The sequence below is a fragment of the Numenius arquata genome, chromosome 9 (genome assembly GCF_964106895.1).
Source record: "Numenius arquata chromosome 9, bNumArq3.hap1.1, whole genome shotgun sequence".
Taxonomy (NCBI): domain Eukaryota; kingdom Metazoa; phylum Chordata; class Aves; order Charadriiformes; family Scolopacidae; genus Numenius; species Numenius arquata.
In genome coordinates, this window is record NC_133584.1 from 59,772,748 (window position 1) to 59,790,629 (window position 17,882).

Consider the following 17,882-nt stretch of genomic DNA (forward strand, 5'->3'; position numbering starts at 1 on the left):
TCCGACACATCATTTCTAGGTGCCAGCTTCAGTTTGCAGAACACGGAGGCAAAAAGACACGCTCAAGTTACTCCATAACAAACTTCCCACGTTGCCCAAGACCCAGCGCCAGCCAAACTAATCAGGCTAACAACTACCAATGTAAAAAGAGAATTTATTTATTTTTTTTAAAACCCACGGGCTCTGAAAAAATAATCAGAACATTATAGGACTCTATGCACTCATATACTGGCTTCTGAAACATATACTATTTATCTACTGCCAAAATGCTCTCAGTCCTCTACAAAACACAAGAGATGTGGTGCCTGTCCAAAAAAAAAAAAAAAAGCCCGATCTAAATGAAAAGCATCCCTATTAATTGGATTAAAGGCCTTTCAAACACCAGCATTTAGCATTGACTTCTCCCCTTCAACAAAAAAACTGCCTTTCACCCTAATTGGCAACTGTTTCCAGAAAAATTTACAATCCCTAGTACACTGGAATTCGCAGCGTTGCTATTAACTCCATCGCTCCTACCAGGAAAACATCCAGCAAATAAATTTTTGAGCAAGATTATTGCATACGGTAGGAAAAGTGGTGGGGTTTTTTTCTGATCCGTGAGTCTTAAGCCTCTTCTGCAACGTTCCAATCTGCTGCTGTCTGAACCACCCCCACCAGAGAGAGGAGAAACTACCCATGCAAACCAGCAATCAAACCCAAGCAAATAACAAACAGCACATTCAAGAGGTCAAAGCAAACTGGTAAATAACAAACGTGATGGAATTGTGAGTTCCTTCTGTAGAGGAGCAACATCTCCACAGCAGCGATGTCTCAAAACCGCCCTAAGGCTCCACAACACAATGTTCTTTGGTTAGCAGATGCTTATGGATGATTTAAAGCGTTATATGGCACCATTATACATTTGGATAGTAAAATAAAATCTCTTTTGATGTATTTATAAGTCATCTTTTGTCCCCTATATATTAGAAATTCCTGGCTGGGTGCACTATATAAGCACAGTGAAGGACAGGCCCTGCTGTGAGGACCTTACAGGTGAGGTGTGCCCAGCAAACGGACTCACCCTTATCTAGGAGATGGGAAAGTGAGGTGCAAAGCTGAAATCATTTTCTGAGAGTCACACAGAAAATCTGGAAGAGCCAGGGAAAGACTACAGGTCTGTCAAGTGATATCCAGTCCTTTCCGCGTGAAACAACTATTCTTTCTTTAAAAGTTCATAAATTCGTTGTATCTGGTGTCCTAGTCCTTCAAAACTGTTTCAATTTTAAGTGAAAGTTTTCTTTCCCTTACTGTACAAACAAATTCAGTCAGAAAATGGACTTACTCTGAATATCCAGTTTTCTAAACTAGGAATTACAGAACTGGGGGAACTAAAAGTTCCCCAAAACCTCACTTTGCCCATCGGTAACTCAAACACGCAGGTGCTTCTGCACAGACAGACCTGACTCTTGCACCCAAAGGAGAAGGAGTGAGATTTTATTCCCAGCAGCTGGAATTGGAAAAGATGGGATAGATGAGAAAGCCAAATGTAACTTGCTAGTAAGTGACCAAACAGAAAGAACACATGCCAGTCACTTAATCTCTTAAGTTTCTTCAAAGGAAGACAATTTTTTACACTCTACTTAGTAGAGTGCAGTGATTTGTGCACGTGGCAGGAGGCTCTACTGATTTGTCATTTTCTGACCCTAAAGACGCCAGCAGAACAGCTAGTGGTGTCTAGTAATCACAGGATACTCTAAGTAGTATCCAGAGGTTAGGCTCCAAATTGGTTTTATAACAGCAATTTAAAATCAGGACGCTTTGGACAAGGTTGGTACCTTCCTTACTACACTGTATACACTCGCACATATGCACACTAACTATCTCTTGGCAAGTAAATCTGACCCGCAATAGAGTAGATGGTAATAATTCAAAGCCTATAAGATAATCCTACACTAAATAAATACAGCCACATTTTCCTCAAGTAGACTTTTCCAACAGCTACAGGAAAACTCAGGGTTTCCTTTTACCCAAGTCTCTAAAAACAAACCAAATGTTATTTGGTGCTAGAGGGAATTTAAGTGCATCCAAATAGTCCCACGGCACAGGCAGAGGAGCCATTTGCCTCTAACATTTCTTTAAAATGCTGCATAATATCTCGTATTTGAAGAAAGGTTACACTCAAACAACCACTCTTGGAGCGATTTTTCCATATGTGTGTGAAGAGAAGTGAAGAAGACCTCAGCAAGACAGTGCCTCAGAGAAGTAGAGGTTAACGTCGATTCAGTTCAATTTAAGCCATAACCTTCAGCGCTGCAAGTCCTCCTTCCTTAGACGCTTCTCAAGAGCAAAAGGACACAGAAGATGTGAGCTTGTGGTTATGTGGAAAGAAAGAAGGTTAAGAGGAAGAAGCAACGATTTTAGTGCTAAGTTTGAAAAGGTTTCACTTATCCCAGCACAAAATACTATTTCCTAAAGAGCTCCAAATGACACTGGTGAGAAAAGATGCGAGGCTACAGGAAAGATCCACACAACAGTTTTCATCGTTAGGAAAGGACTTTGGGGTTGTTTCTTTTCCAAAATACACCTTCCAAAAAACCTCTAGTTCTCTCCACTGTTTTGGAGGCAACACCTTCCATTAAAGGAAAGGGATGAGAGTAACCTCCTAGGGTACAACACGGGAGGCTTTGAAAGCAGCTGACACCCAACGGTCGTATCCAGTAACGTTGCTGACCCTCAGCATCACGATTCCAGCCTGGAATCAAGGCTTCTCGGCGATCCCTGCTCCTTGCCAGCACCTCACAACCCTCGGCATTTTTATTCTTTAAAGCCATTTTCTAGATGCTTAGCGGAAAGGCCAGGCTCAGCTGTGGCCTTGAACCCACCCAAAGTTAAACTAAAATATTCTCAGGCCAACTGACAGCTGGAGCCTCTTGATTTTCAGCTTCCACACAAAGCCGAAGTTTGGAGGCTCTCTTTTCACTGGAATTCCTCTTAATAGAACTCTGGATATTGAAGCCAAGTTCACATTAGAGAGCCCGAGTTTCAAATTCCTTAAAACAATTACACAGTTAATTTAATCGTGCCATTGTTTAAAGGAAATTAAACGTAAATATTTCGATCTTTACAATAAAACAGCTAAAGGGAAAAAAAAGAACTGTGGTCAAACAAAATCTACGGAGAAGAACAATGCAAGGAAATTAATTCAACTGTGATTTTACAGATTGCTGGTTAGTTAAAGATAATGAGGAGCTTTACTGCTCTTTTTATATTTAAGATCTATTTTGAGATTTGGATAAGCAGGTGGGAGTTGAGAGACGCATCTCCAACTTACCACCGTTACCGTCAACGTCCCACCCAGGAGCTTGAGATCCAACCCAAAACCTTCTGAAGTGATCCCAAAGTTCCTTTCCACCTAAATGCTTAGTTTTTGCTGCAACTTTCTATTATGCAGCCATTATTAATGTTTTCTATCCGTTCATTCTGGAGAGCCTTGGCATATACTTCACGATAGCTGACTACAGCTTCACTGACTCCTTCTGATTCCCAGCGTTGGCTACTGGTGAGAGGACAGGGCAAGTAGCCATGAGTGAGGAGCTGGACAGATGAGTCAGCTCTGGATCATTTGCTCCAAAACAAAGTCCAGATTTGTTCCTCCCCTCCTAAAAAATAACCCGGTCAGAGGCAACACCTCTACAGTACACCAGACCAAGAAGTGACTGATCAGTGATAACTAAAACCAGTGACAAAAGGCTTCTTTTCCATAAATAGAACAGCAGGAGATGTTTAGGCTGCATTTCTTTACCAGGATTTGTCTTCTCAAGCTGGTACCATCTGTAAAATGCCCTTTTCTTTTGTTCACTGAGGTCCGACCCCTGCTGCAACAGCCAATGGGAGATCCGGCTCTGACTGATACCTGTAAAAAACCAAAACAAGATAAAAAACAAAAAAAAAAAAAAAAAAGAGAGAAAGAGAAAACTTGTTCTTTTTAAAACATTTTGAAGCGGTTTATATACTGATAAAAGGTGTTGTCTTACAAAGCCCAGGAACTCATAATGTTTCAATCACAGAAAAAGCAGAGAGTTCAAGCTTCCCCCCCATCACTAATGTCTTTAACTTCTCCCCGTTGTTATTTTCAGCCTTACTCGAGGCACCTCCTGGAACCAGCACAATCAATCTACAGGCAAACAGGGCACAAACTGGGAAGCCAAATCTACCACTGACTTGAACTGCCCACAACTTCCCCGACTCTTAAATTTCTTCATCTGTGAAATGGGAACAAGTCCCTTCCCCACTATTATATAGAAATAATGAGTCAGGAGATCGTTATCACTCAATGCTTGAATAAAAAGGGAGATAAACATCGAAACAGTTTATGTGATAGAGATCAAATCCCAGAAATGGAGCAGGGCAACTATCAGCAGCTGTAACAACGGCCAGAAAACAAACCAGAAAGGGTCGGTGTCCATCAGCAAAGCTGGACTCAAGCTCTAAGTATCCGGGCAACATTAGGGACAAAAAGTTGCAGAATTACTAAAGCAGGAATTCTGAGAAAACAGTAAAAGAGGGGGAAACCCTCTTTTCACAATTATTTCCAAAGCACCACAGTGAATAAAGGAGCAACGCAGAGGGGGAAATAAGTCATTATAAGGAAAGAAATAAAATAAAGCAAGAGATTTGAAAGTGCACTAGGAGGTGAACTGTAGGTTCATTTAAAAATCTAAAAGAAAGCTATAAAGTTTGCTGAATAACTGCAGCTGTTAAAGATAATGAGGAGCTTTACTTCTCTTCTTATATTTAAGATCTATTTTGAGATTTGGAGAAGCAGGTGGGATTTGAAAGACACATCTCCAACTTATCACTGTTACTGTCAACATCCCACCCAGGAGCTTGAGGTCCACAGGTAGGAGGGCTCCCTGTGCTCTCCACAAGGCTCTTCAGATACCAGAAAGGGTTAATAACATCTAAACTCTCCTGAGAAGGAAAGTTTTAGGAGGTGCTGGGAGTAACAATATACTGCCCAACACCACCTGTGCCACCACCTGCTCGGTGATAATACGGAGGCAGGTACAAGGCTGGGTTTCACACGGAAACCAAACTACCTCTCCCCTCCTGAGACGCCTCAAGGTTTTATAAGATCTCATAATCATATTTAATGCGTGAAAAACAACCCCCTGTAGTTTTGCTTCTTTTATTTATTTATTTTTTCCATTTAACACTGAAACTAGTTAACTTTAGAATGATTAAACCTGACTCTCAGGTGTCATATTCAGGAGGGTTTACTCCAACCAGATTTTTAAAATCACAGGGTTTATGCTCTTAACTGTTCTTCCTTATACAGAGTTCCGGAGTCTATGAAGTTTTAATTGTCCTGGGGAAAAGGGATAGGTGTGTTTTGTTTTGTGTAGAGAAGCTTAATGCATGTCAGCCGAGCTCAGCCCACAAAACATACCCTGCTTCGGATTAGTTTCCCGTGCACTTATTGAACCTCTTAACGCCCTTTCCCAGAGACTCCTTTGCCCCACGACTGGAAGAGCTCAGGAACAGCTGGGGCAATCAGGAGCTGACTATCCCCAGGACTCATATTGGAATATATAATTGCGTTTATGCTACTAGGGAAGTGGAATTACTCAACCAAAACACAAACCTTAGTAGATTCTGCCAATTTAAATCAAGTTACTGTGGAAGCCACAAGCTAATACTGAAAGGAGTCAATTTAAGTGGAGAAAACTCTCCAGCCCAAAGCAAGGCTTCAGTCCAACTGAAATCATGCAATCTGGATACCCCAATCTCAATGAAAAGATCAAGTTTTGAAAATTTGCAGCTTCTCATCTACTATTATGATTTATAAAAGCCATTTCTTTAACACAGTGCTACAGGACATAAATGTGTCTCACTGCTTTTGGCTGCGTGGCTCCTATTAATCAATGGGCAACAGCACCATTAATTTACTTGTTTACTACAGTCCACTTACACTTACTGCAGTGAATTAGTGTTTGTTGAGCGCTTGGATAACAACGTTAAGATATAAAGGCAAAGCATTATTAGATAAAAATTATAAATAGAGATTAAGAATCTTCCACAAGAGCCGTATCGTGGAAAATCCAAATTCTGCTCAAGAGGCTGCCTCGTAGTGTCACGAAGCGGTACAGATGTCACCCACTTCAGACAATGTGCTGGAGACAAAGCAGAGGAGCCGGAGCCAAAGGATTCCCACTGTGTATTGCCGCGTCCATGTTTGACTCATTGCGAGTCCTCACCTTTTCTGAAGTTGCTTCTGCAAATGGAGCTTTGTAAAGGACACCGAGATGTACGGATTCACCGATAAATTCTCAGCACACCGTTGTTTGACTACGGCATCTCACCAACGGCACTGAGGTCCATAGCATTTTTTGCACTAGATAAAAGCCTACAGCCCGTTTTGCTCTCTGGCTAGCAGATTTCCATAGCGGTGTCAGGTATGGCTTAGGCAGCCAATCTTGCTCTTGGTCATAGGAATGTAGTAGATGACCTCAAGAAGCCTGTTTACGTCCCTCTTCCCATCAGTCTCTTCTGGTTTTTATCTCCTCTCCTTGTTTCAAGATTTGTGGGAAGAGCTGAGCTTCTGAAATGTTCCCTCTACCTATACCACTCCTCCTCTTCTTGTTTTTAAGATATAAATTATCTTTCATCTACGTATCAACTCCATTTAGAGTCCCCAAAACCTGTGTATTCCAACAGCCCAACTGATTCAAGGTCACGTTCAAAGTCAGTAACAGAAGAACTGACCCAGGATCTCCTAGATCCCAGGACAATGTCTTAATCACAAACCCATCCTTCGCTCCTTTCAATTAAAACCCAAATTGTCACGTCAGAGTTTCTTGCATCTCAAGTGGGTTTTATACAGTTGACTCACAGGGACAATGACTAGTACTACCACCGGTACCATCCTGTCACATCGGCTGTAATCACGCTACTTTAGGAAATTGCACTGGCAGGAAAAAAGAAATCATCCTGCTGCCAGAAGCAGATTAATGCAATATGTTCTCCAGAGTACTGAAAATCCAGCTGCCTTGAGGAAATTCGCTCTCAAACTGCATCACGGACCTCAAGGAAGACTGCCATCCTCTGGGCTCAGCATCAGCAGGGACACAAGCACGCTGCAATGAGCACCACTAGTTTTCTCGCAGAAAACAGTGAAGAAAGAAGTGACAATCGCAAAGGACTAAAGCAATTCAGATGTTGACTTCTTGTGTCACACGCCACTCCTTCCCATAGCAGGTCACACTTCCTAATTATACAAAAAATGGAGATGACAGCACAGTCATGCTCTCCTGGCCAGCCCCACTCTCTCCTACATAAATTATTTGGGGGAAAAAGTTTCCCTTTCAAGTACATAAAAGAAACGGCAAAATGCATCATCGAGAGAAGGCAACCGGGATCTGCAGTACAAATCTGCTCATAACCCTCAAAACCGCTATTCATCAAATCTTTGGTAACTGGTTTTCACCTTCACATATAGATTTGTTCAGCGACGCTACTTTGCATTTCTTTAATGTTCCTTTCAGGCGAGGTTTTTAGAAGCACCTGGAACACGTCAGATTTGGAGAAGAAAGTAACTGACTGGCTTTTAATTCTTCAGTTTGTAAGCAAAGTCCTAGATTGCCATCATACGTGCTCGCAAAGGACAGCTATCAATTTAGGAGATTAGCAAAGCTTGTTTACAGAAAACCTGCAGAGATCAAAATCATAGAAAAACAAATCTTTCCCTGTGTTGTCATGAGTATTAAAAAAAAAAAAAAAAGGAAGGAAAAAAATGTTTTTCAAAATGCAGTTTCTTGCCGCTGCAGCTGATCAGTAATTCAGCAATTTTCTAAATTCTCCTCACAATGGAACTAGTGAAGTTTCACTTTGCTTTGTATTTGTATTTGCTTCACTTTGTATTTGCATTTGCTCAGCATCCCTGTGTGTGGGTTCCAAACCTTGAGGGATTTTATTTATGGTACAGCAGTGCTTCAAGGCTGCCCTCCACCGTGCTGGATGCCGTGTGTTTAGCATATTATACAGCTCAGGCCTGGAGATCTCATATCAATTAAGACAGGGACAAGCCTGAATTATACAAGCAGAATAATTGGGAAGGTTATCAGAACCGCACACTGAAAAGCTCTATTTTTAATGTTTGGGTTTTTTATTTAAAAAATGGCCTCTGCATTTTATTTTTTTTTTTAATGGTAGTTTAGTATTTATGGTATTAGTCAAAAACTGAGAAATCTGAAGTCAAATTCCTGCTCTGCCACAGCAGACTGTGACTCTGCCACTTCCACTGTGACCTCAGGAAATAAGTTGGTTTTTTTTTCATTCCTTCACTCCCTATGTGTAAAAAATGGAAAAAGTAATAGTTCCAAACCTCGCGGAGGCATCATCCATCAAAGCATTTAGTCTGGCTGCAAAGGGCTCCTCTCTGCATACTCCTCCCTCTCCCCTTTACCGTCGTACAGAACAAAAAGACACTGGTTTCTGGAAACATTTCCCTTTCCCTCCATCTAGATTTGGGAGCTCAGAGGCAGCATCTCTTAATAACTTAACATTTGTCTCTCTACCCTTTGCGTTCTGATCCTAACTGCCTTGGTGTCCAGATACAATTCTGGTGGCAATTAAGGGAAATTGCAGCACACGACTTCAAATTATTGTTGATAAAAATTCGGCATCTCACCTGCCACATGTAGGGCTAGATACCTCCCCCCGAGTAAGCTGCAGCTACGGTAAAAGGAGCTTCAAATAACAAGATAGGAAATTCAGCAGGAACTATTATTAGCTCCTGTTTATACTGTCATTTTTCTTATCAGTAGGAGATTATTTATACAGAGCCCAACCCAAGTGCTTCTTGTTTATCTTATTACAGACACCATTAAAAAAGTTTCTATAAAAAGCAGCTCCTGTATTTAGGACCAGCACTAAGAAGTGTTATGCTGGGTTTTTGCTTCTTATCAATCATTCCTTTATTTTCAAGTCACCATTGACTCCTCTGTTACTATTTTCCAGTCTGCCCTCTTCTCTCAGTACACCAGGCAGCCCTGTAGAATGTCTTCCAGGTTTAATTTTCCCTCTCAGATTCATTATCTAAATGACTTTTAAAGTTTCTGGTAATTTTATAATGACCGAGAGAGCCTAAAAAATTGTTCTACCGCAACAGCTGACTTTAACCTTCAGCTCCGTGTCCCCCTCTCGCATATCCTCCCTCTCCATCGCTTCCCATCCCCTTGCGCTGCAGCACAGGAAAAACAAAAGGAAAAGCCATTTACTGTTGCATTCTGTAAATGCAGGGCTGCCCCATGTGCTTTGGAGGACTGTGGCTGATGTAGGAATGTGTATTCTGTTATTGCATTGCAATATTAGAACTAAGATGAAAAAAAGGAGAAAAACATTTTTGAACCAAATCCTAAGTGGTTCCAAGAATTAGCGAAATAACGTAAAATGGAAGTTTGAAGGGGCAGAAGTTGCAGTGGAGGTTCCTGCACCAGGGACAGAACTGGAGAAGATACAGAATGGGGACAGATACGGTCATAAGCACCAGGGAAACGTTACACTCTGATGAGCTAATCCAAGATCTGCAATTTGAAGACATACAAATACACAGGTTTAGCTGAAGTTCATCACTTGTACGTCCAATTTGGCCAACTTCAAAACCTGCCGTAACTAAGAAAAGGAAATAAAGCTTTAGGTTCCCAGCTAAAGGTCTAATATCCCTGTTCAGATACTCCATTCCGCCCTCCCATTACACACACAATTTTTTGTAGCAGTAAAGAATTTGGTAGAGATGGAAAGGAGAAAGCTGACAGCATGGGAAGCCAAGCCAAACAACTCTCCTTCTGAACAGAACCACCCATAAATTTCTCACATCTTTCTTGCCTCTCCTCCTGCGGCAGAAGAGATGAACGTTAAAAGCTGAGGCCATGCTATTCTGCATTTGTTTCAAGGGCTAAACAAATGACTTCCAGCTGATGTAGGGTGGTAGCCAAAGCATGGGCAAGTCAAATATGCCCAACATCTGCAGTGCTGCCTCCAGAAACAGCTTGTTACGTCTGTATCACCACGAATGGGGATGGAGGCCGTGAGCACAGCAGCCTCTGGGTTACTGATCTCTTCTTGCGGAATTGCCCCCTTTTCACGCTCTTTCACAGCCTCTTTGTAGGCCAGGACAGCGTTCCACCTCCACGTGCAATACAGTGAAGAGGACCCTGAGATACAGATCACTGGAGGCTGAACAGGACTCTGAAAAGGCATCATTTCACTCCTGTGGTCCTCCCCTACACCAGCTGCTACTGACCACTCTTTGGGTTTTATTTATCTATTTTTTTCTCTTGTTTACTGAATTATTTACAGAACAGCTTTACCCATAAGACTAAGTCTGTAAATACTGAGATGACACCATTTGGGATCATATATTCTGCAAAGCATTACCTCTGTCTATACAAACGGCTTTTTTAAGGAACCCAAAGTGGTTTCCAGGCCTTCTTTGGGAGCCTGTTACACAGCTGGATGGGAAGGGATGTTGGATACATCTGAAGAATACACAAGTCAACTAGCACTCATCGGGCCTAAGACAACTCTGGGAGTGACAGCCCCGGGACACACGCTTTCTGCTCTGGATCTCTGTCCCGAGCTATTTTCTGTCACTCTTCACCATACTGTGCTTTGAAGAGGAAGCCAATGTTCCTCCCCGGTAGTGCTGAGCACACACTCTTTAATCCGGTCCTCAAACATCTCTTTAAGATTTACTATTCCCTTCAAACAAGCCATAACTATGTGCTTAATAGCGGCACTAGCATCTGCATACATGAGGCTCTGGGTTATATTTAAAATGAATGGGCTCCCCCGGACCTTCCCACCGACCGTATGGAGGATGACAAAGTTCAACTGAAAAGGCTGGTGCGACACGGTGCAGCTCAAGCCTTGCAGCTCTCTCTGCTTGAGAAACGGCATCACGTGCAAAATATCACTTTCTTTTCTTATTGGAAAGGTCCATGGAGACACTACTGGGTCAGCCGCAAAAGGACGTAGCCATTTAACCTTTAGATCCTACCTGGTTTCCCATTGATTTGGCTTGAAAACAAGGTATTATCACAGTGTCATCAGTTCAGTCTCTGCTCTGTCCCACTGACAGGCTAGAAAAGAGACATCTAGCAGTATTCTCTTTGCTCGCTGTGTGCATGCAATTCTGGATTCCCCCCATGTTACACAGCAGGGTTGAGACTGGTCAAGAGTGTGAGACTGGTCTTGGGTTTGCTACAATCTGCCTGCTGGGGTATTAAGACATGTACAAAGATGCCCGGCTAATTATAATTAAATCAGTTCTTTTTACTGATACAGACTCTTTCTTAGACTTGGTGTGGCGATTCTGATTCAACGGCCCTGCATGCAGTAGTCCCACCGATCAAAAAAAAAAAAAGGTAATGCTGGTTTGTTTCGGAAAGACTCTTTTTCTGCAACTATTTCCTCTTCTCTTGAAGAGGAAGTTAGTTTGACTTGCTGGTAGACGTGAAGGATGTTATACAGAGGTTAATTCAGAGACGGGTTATTACAGGGCCATATCCAGGCAAGGACTGTGCAAAAGCACGGGATGATACCTACCACAACTTCAGAGTTCAGGTACAATTTAAGCAACCAGACTTAGTATTTAATTTTTGAAGTACTAGTGTTAACATCTGACAAAGCTAATTACATTCCTAGAGTTATCCGAAGTGTTAATCTCGTGATTTTTACAGATGAAATTGAAACCAGAGAAAGACAAGTAATTTTGCCCAAGATCACAGAGAAGAGTTGAAGCTGTGGAAGGAAACCCTGGCTCCATGGCTCAAATACCCATTTCTGCCCACCTACCTCAACTGCTGCACGTCTGCAAAGCCCCATCTCCCAGGCAGATGGGTTCTTGTGACATTTCAAATACTAGAAATATCATAAAAGAACAACTTTCCCTCCTGCTGGTTTGGCATTCCTAGGCAGCAAGGAACCTTAAAAACAATCTATTTCAAGATCTTTATTCAAGCTTGCATTTGAAAACGAATAAACGTTATGGGTATAACATGAGCTATCTGAATTTCATCATTAAGCCTTCAACCTAAATATGCTGTTCCAGACGAGCACTGTGAGCCTGGAAAGGAGAGCTAAGAGCATCCCACCCCATGGAGAAGCAGTAAGACTTTGTTACTCTTTGTGTAAAGCTCTGGAAACACATCCAAGGAAGAAATGATATCACTGCAGTCTGTTCACTTGTCCTGAATGTGAAAGAGAGAAGGGACAGGGCAGAGGGCAAAAAGAGAACTACTTCTCCTTCTAGGTAAAATCTGAGCTAACATGGTCATCCCCTCAACCTCACATCTGATTTTCATTAACTGTGACATAAAGGCAAGCGAATGAAAAACTTCAAACTATCATAATCTGACTCCTGGATGTAGTGATACCAGCTACAGCTGTGTCTCCTGACTTTTCATACGCATTTTATAACAGAAATACATATTATATATAATCTCTCTCTCCACACATAGAGATGCAGATACACATCTATTTGCCGCACTCAACAAACAATTTAAGAATTAAGGAAAATCGTTTTCATTTTAAGATAAGAACTTTGGGCTTATTATAATGCTGTAAAATAAAAATCTGCTAGCACAAGCCACAAAAAGAAAAAAAAAAAAAAGGAAAAAAGAAAGAAAAAGTGATTCACTGGGGAAGTTCCATGATGTGCGGGACAATGGGTCTTAAATCAAAGGCATACATTATCATGACTAAGCTGACAGATCTGCACTGCAATGCAGAAAGCCAAGCAATATTCCAACATCTGCACCGAGCACGGATAGGCAGTTAGACACAGTTTCCCCCAAAATGAAGAAAGGGCTCCCCGAGCTCTTACCTGTTACCTGTGCAACAACTGCTTGGGAAATTCTCCGATTGGCTAGGAAGGCTTTGATTTCCTCCTTGATCACACTGCTGTCCCTCCTACCAAAACAAAACAAAAAAACCCACAAAAGAACAAACAAAAAGACGGACAGACCAAAGTGTACTTTGAAGATGCAAAATGGCTCTATTTCCTTTATTTAGGGGACGGGGAGCGGGGAAGGCAGGCGTTAAAATCGTCAAAGTGCCTCACCAGTGGACACTTCTTTTAACAAGTGTCACGTCTGATCAAAGTACCCTCGCAGCAGAACGGATGACTCATGTCCTATATAATTCATATTAGGTGCAGCACTGCCATATGGAATGTACAAAGTTTCATTACACAGGGATGAATAAATCTCTCGTACCAGCACAAAAACCCTCAGTCATAAAAATGAGGCACAAAAAATAAAAAAAGAAAGGATGGCAGGGTCTGCATGGTTAGCTACCCAAATGAATATGCATACACAAACCTCCTCCGACCTCTCAAGGGAAAGACCCAAAGGAGAAAAGATTTTGCAATCTCTGTCCCCCCCAGCCCTCCTTCCTCAGTCCACAGCCTGCACCCAATGAACCGGTGCCAGTTACTTACAGCCTTTGTATCACTTTTTTCAAGGTGTGCAAAGATAGTTCAGAAGGGACTAAAACTGTGCTAGGAAGTAAATAATTGGGAGGTTGCAAAGGGACTGTGACGTGCAGCACGTTTCCACTGCAGTAAACATATACTTCTCCCTCCTCTTCCTCCCTCCCTTCCCGAGAAGGGCAGACAATTATAACCAGGCTTTATTAGGCTTTATTACTTGGTAATTTCCCTTCCCCTTCTCTCCTCCTGCCCCAGCGACACTCAAGGCAGATTCAAGCTTGCAAATATAAATGCAAAATAAATGCTATGTTGTGCGTTCATTTTTATTTCTGTACCCAACACTCATCCTCCACACGCCTGCAAATAAAAGTAGGTTTAATTTAAATAAGACTTATTGCCCAGGAACCCTAAACTCAAAGGAATGATTAAACTTCAGCAAGAGGCCCTCCTGCATCCTGCTGTACTCACCAACTTCCTGGACCGTTCCGTTCCCTTCCACCCGACAGTAAATGAGGCTGATTGGCTTTTCTTACCGCTCATTTCTAATCCTCTCCCCTAAAAGCCACACCTTCACCCTGCATCTCCAAACTCCCTCACATATATTTTCATCCTGGACCTTACGGACCCTCTAGTTCTCTCATAGGTACTTTTTAGAGAAAAAAAAAGACATTATGACCAAAAATGTTTTGAGACATTTGGCCTTTCCTTTTATTTCTTTTTGCTATTGAGCACACTGACTCTGACCTTCATCCTCAGTGGTATAATCCCCTCCTTTAATCTTTGCCATCCTGCTGGAAAGGAAGCAGCTAAAAGTAAAGGAAGGTCATTCTGGAAAAAAAACCCAACAACCCAACCACCCAACTGGCTTTCACTGAAGTTTTTCTGCTTCTACTTTATTTATTTTCCTTGCCAATCTGCAAACTGTGCGAATCCCAGAGGGAGTCAGCCCCTGCCACAAACTATAAACCGATAATATACGTGCTCTGCAGATCCCACTGGAAAGCATTAACCAAGCAGATTCCCTACTCCCTCTACGTATGGAAGGGAATACAACTGGTGGGAAGCAGTGGAGGAGCAGTCGTGTGAATTGACACTGGGTTCTGAGTTAAGAGCAGGGTGAAAATTTAACACAGACATGGATCTCAATTTTAGGTACAGCACAGGAAAAAATATTTCAACAGCAAAGTCGCCCATGGGATACCCACACAAGGCCAGGGGGCGTCCACACAAGACTAATGGGCAGGTAAGAGGTACTGGATGGTGACCATTAGGGAACTAGAAGGGGAATAGCTTTCTAACGCACCTCCTGCTTTCTTGGGAAGACCTAGCACTGCTAGAGCAGGCCTCCAACATACGGATTTCTTCTGAGGGACTTCTCACTCTGACTTTCCAAACTTTTTACAAAGACTTCTACTAACCTCATCAGTTCCTCCACTTTGTCATCAATGTCCAAGTCCTCTTCAGAAGCTTCAAAACTGTAGGACCTTTGAGCCAAGCTGTTTGCAAGTGGGTAGCGGGTAGGTGACATCTTCCCGTTGAACGCAGACAACCTCTCGTTACTCTCCCTCCCGTTCTGATTAGTAGTGCAAGGCTGTGGGGAGGTGTCGTAACTGTTGCTCGGGGACGGGGACATCCCAGAATGCTGGGTCTGTGTTGAAGCTGTGGCTGTAGAGGAAGATGCTGGGACATTGTTGGTACTGTTGCTGTAGGAACCACCTCCGTAGCTAGACCTTCTTCCAAATTTGTCACTATGCTCTTGATCAAGACGATCCAAGGTTTCCAGCGCGTGAAGGATTTCATGTCTGGTCATTCCGGTACGTCTCAGGCGCTGAAGCAGGTCTATCTGCTCTATGGTAAATCTTGGTTCGTCTGTGTAGTGAGACATGGTTTCCAGCAGACTAAAAACAAGGTAAAAATGTAAAAAGCAAATACTTCAGTTCAGTAGTTCTCTGTGGTACATGGAAAGTACCTTACACGCAGGAAAGATCAATTTTGGGTCAACTCTAAGTCACACATGACAGAGATGGCAGCCCGACAGTCCACCTCCAAACAAGCCCAGCAGCAACCTCCCACGAATGCAAGTTGCAGAAGGGCTTATTTTCTTTGAAGTGTTTAAATAGCATTTCTCTCTTCTACTAGCATTCCCTACACCTTCCCCAATCAACCTGCAGCTACTACCCTTCTGCTTTTGATAAACCACTGCTCCAGAGAGAGAACGGCTGCTCAGTAATTAAGGCTTCAACTTGATTTCAGACAAAATCTTGCCCGTTGCTAGGTACCCACCAGACAGAAATTCCATATTCCAAAACCGTAGGTTGAGACCAGAGGTTGAGTTTTTTTGGAAAAGTTTTAACCAGTTACAACATGAGATTTATGAACCACAATTCTTTTGAATCTTAAGTTTGAAGAGTTCAAGTTGCCCTAACTTTTTGTTGCTCCCTTGAAAAAAAAAAGATAAAAACACACTTAGCGGAAATTCTAGTAGCCTGTGGGACCAAAGTTGATTTGAGTGAAGTCCCATTTCTGAAGTTAGTAACTTTTGAACCTGGAATGTTGTCACAGATCTCCTGCCCTAACAAGGATAGTGCAGCACATCCAATTACTACTGAGCTTTCATTTAAAGAAATAAGTCTACAGCCTTTTTCCCTCCAAAGGCAGGCTTCTCCTGTAACTCAATCATCATGGGAGCTCATCAAAAGCATTTTTAACTCCTAAACTTCCCAAGGTACCAGAACAATGAGCATCCTATGTTTTTGCTGCAAAGACCAGAAATGGAACTGATAAAAAATATTAAAATATCACAATATGCTTTCTTAATCTTTTTTTCCTTCCCAGGTCTCCTCACTACAGATCCAAATGGCATAAAAATGACAAGATCACCTCCTTCAGAACCCAAGATCTCAAGAAGAAGGGCTGGCAGATGGAGGGCAGACAGAATTTGGCAAGGAGATCAAAGCATTTTCCATCCTTCTTGTCAATGTTCTTACGAGTCAAGGGTGTATTACAATTCCTGCAGGAGAGCAGGGTGAAGAGATCACTCAAACTCCAGGAGACATGACAGAGCTAATGTACAATCCCTACAAGCAAGAGCAGACAAACAGCAGCCTCGGGAAAGTCAAGTAAGAATTCCAAGGTCCCTATGAAAAGCAGGAGAGGGATGACGGCTGTCACAATTATGCTAGACCTTCCAGGGAGAGGGCTGCCTATTTCTTTCCACAGATTTTGAAGATCACTCCTCATTTCCATTTCTGCACTGGCACAAAGAAGTCCTCAACAGGAGTCACAGAGTGACAGAACTTTTTCAATTGCTGTGTTTAGTCTTTTTTCAGATACATAAATCACAGTAAAGTAAATCAAGCCCGTCGGTTTTGCGGGTGTAGCAAGGGATCTCTTCAGGAGAGTAACACAGAATCATAGAATTGTCCGGGTTGGAAGGGACCTTTCACACCATTGAGTCCAACCATCAACCCAACACTGACAAAACCACCACTGACCCATGTCCCTCAGCACCACATCTGCCCGGCTTTTAAATACCTCCAGGGATGGCGACTCCACCACTGCCCTGGGCAGCCTGTTCTGATGCTAAATAACCCTTTCAGTGTAAAATATTGTTCCCAATATCCATCCTAAACATCCCCTGATGCAACTTGAGGCCGTTTCCTCTTGTCCCATTGCCTGTTCCTTGGGAGAAGAGACCGACACCCCCTGGCTACAGCCTCCTTTCAGGGAGTTGTAGAGAGCGAGAAGGTCTCGCCTCAGCCTCCTTTTCTCCAGGCTGAACACCCCCAGCTCCCTCAGCCGCTCCTCACAAGACTTGTGCTCCAGACCCCTCACCAGCTCCGTTGCCCTTCTCTGGACACGCTCCAGCCCCTCAATGTCTTTCCTGCAGTGAGTGGTCCAAAACTGGACCCAGCATTCGAGGTGGGGCCCCACCAGTGCCCAGTGCAGGGGAACCATCCCTGCCCCAGTTCTGCTGGCCACATCATTGCCGATACAGGCCAGGATGCTGGTGGTCTTCTTGGCCACCTGGGCACAATGTTGGTTCATGTTCGGCCGACAGTCGACCAACATCCCCAGGCCCTTTTCTCCCAGGCAACTCCAGCCACTCTGCCCCAAGCCTGTAGCATTCATGGGCTTGTTGTGAAACAAGTGCAGGACCCATCACTTGGCCATGTTGAACCTCAAACCATTGGTCTTGGCTCATCCATCCAGCCTGTCCAGATCCCTCTCTAGAGCCATCCTACCCTCAAGGAGGTTGACACTCCCGTCTAACATCTCACAACACAGACCTGACCAGGCAATGGGAACAGCTCTATCCTTACTTGAGGGTACAGCCACATCAATACTAGTAAATTAAGTAGTGCCCAGGAAAAGGCACTATTGCATCTACACACAGTCCTCTGCAGCATTA

At 42.9% G+C, this 17,882-nt stretch overlaps 1 protein-coding gene across 3 annotated transcripts in view; it reads right to left on the reverse strand.

Moving 5' to 3' along the window:
- HMBOX1 (homeobox containing 1) overlaps positions 1-17,882 on the reverse strand; it is a 110,310-nt gene that overhangs the window by 33,983 nt on the left and 58,445 nt on the right. For all 3 annotated transcript variants that reach the window (XM_074154028.1, XM_074154029.1, XM_074154027.1), the window contains 3 exons: positions 14,890-15,369; positions 12,866-12,951; positions 3,782-3,892 (listed from right to left, as the gene is read on the reverse strand). In XM_074154028.1, coding sequence (XP_074010129.1) covers positions 3,782-3,892; positions 12,866-12,951; positions 14,890-15,369 — 677 coding nt within the window. The remainder of the gene's footprint in view (positions 1-3,781; positions 3,893-12,865; positions 12,952-14,889; positions 15,370-17,882) is intronic.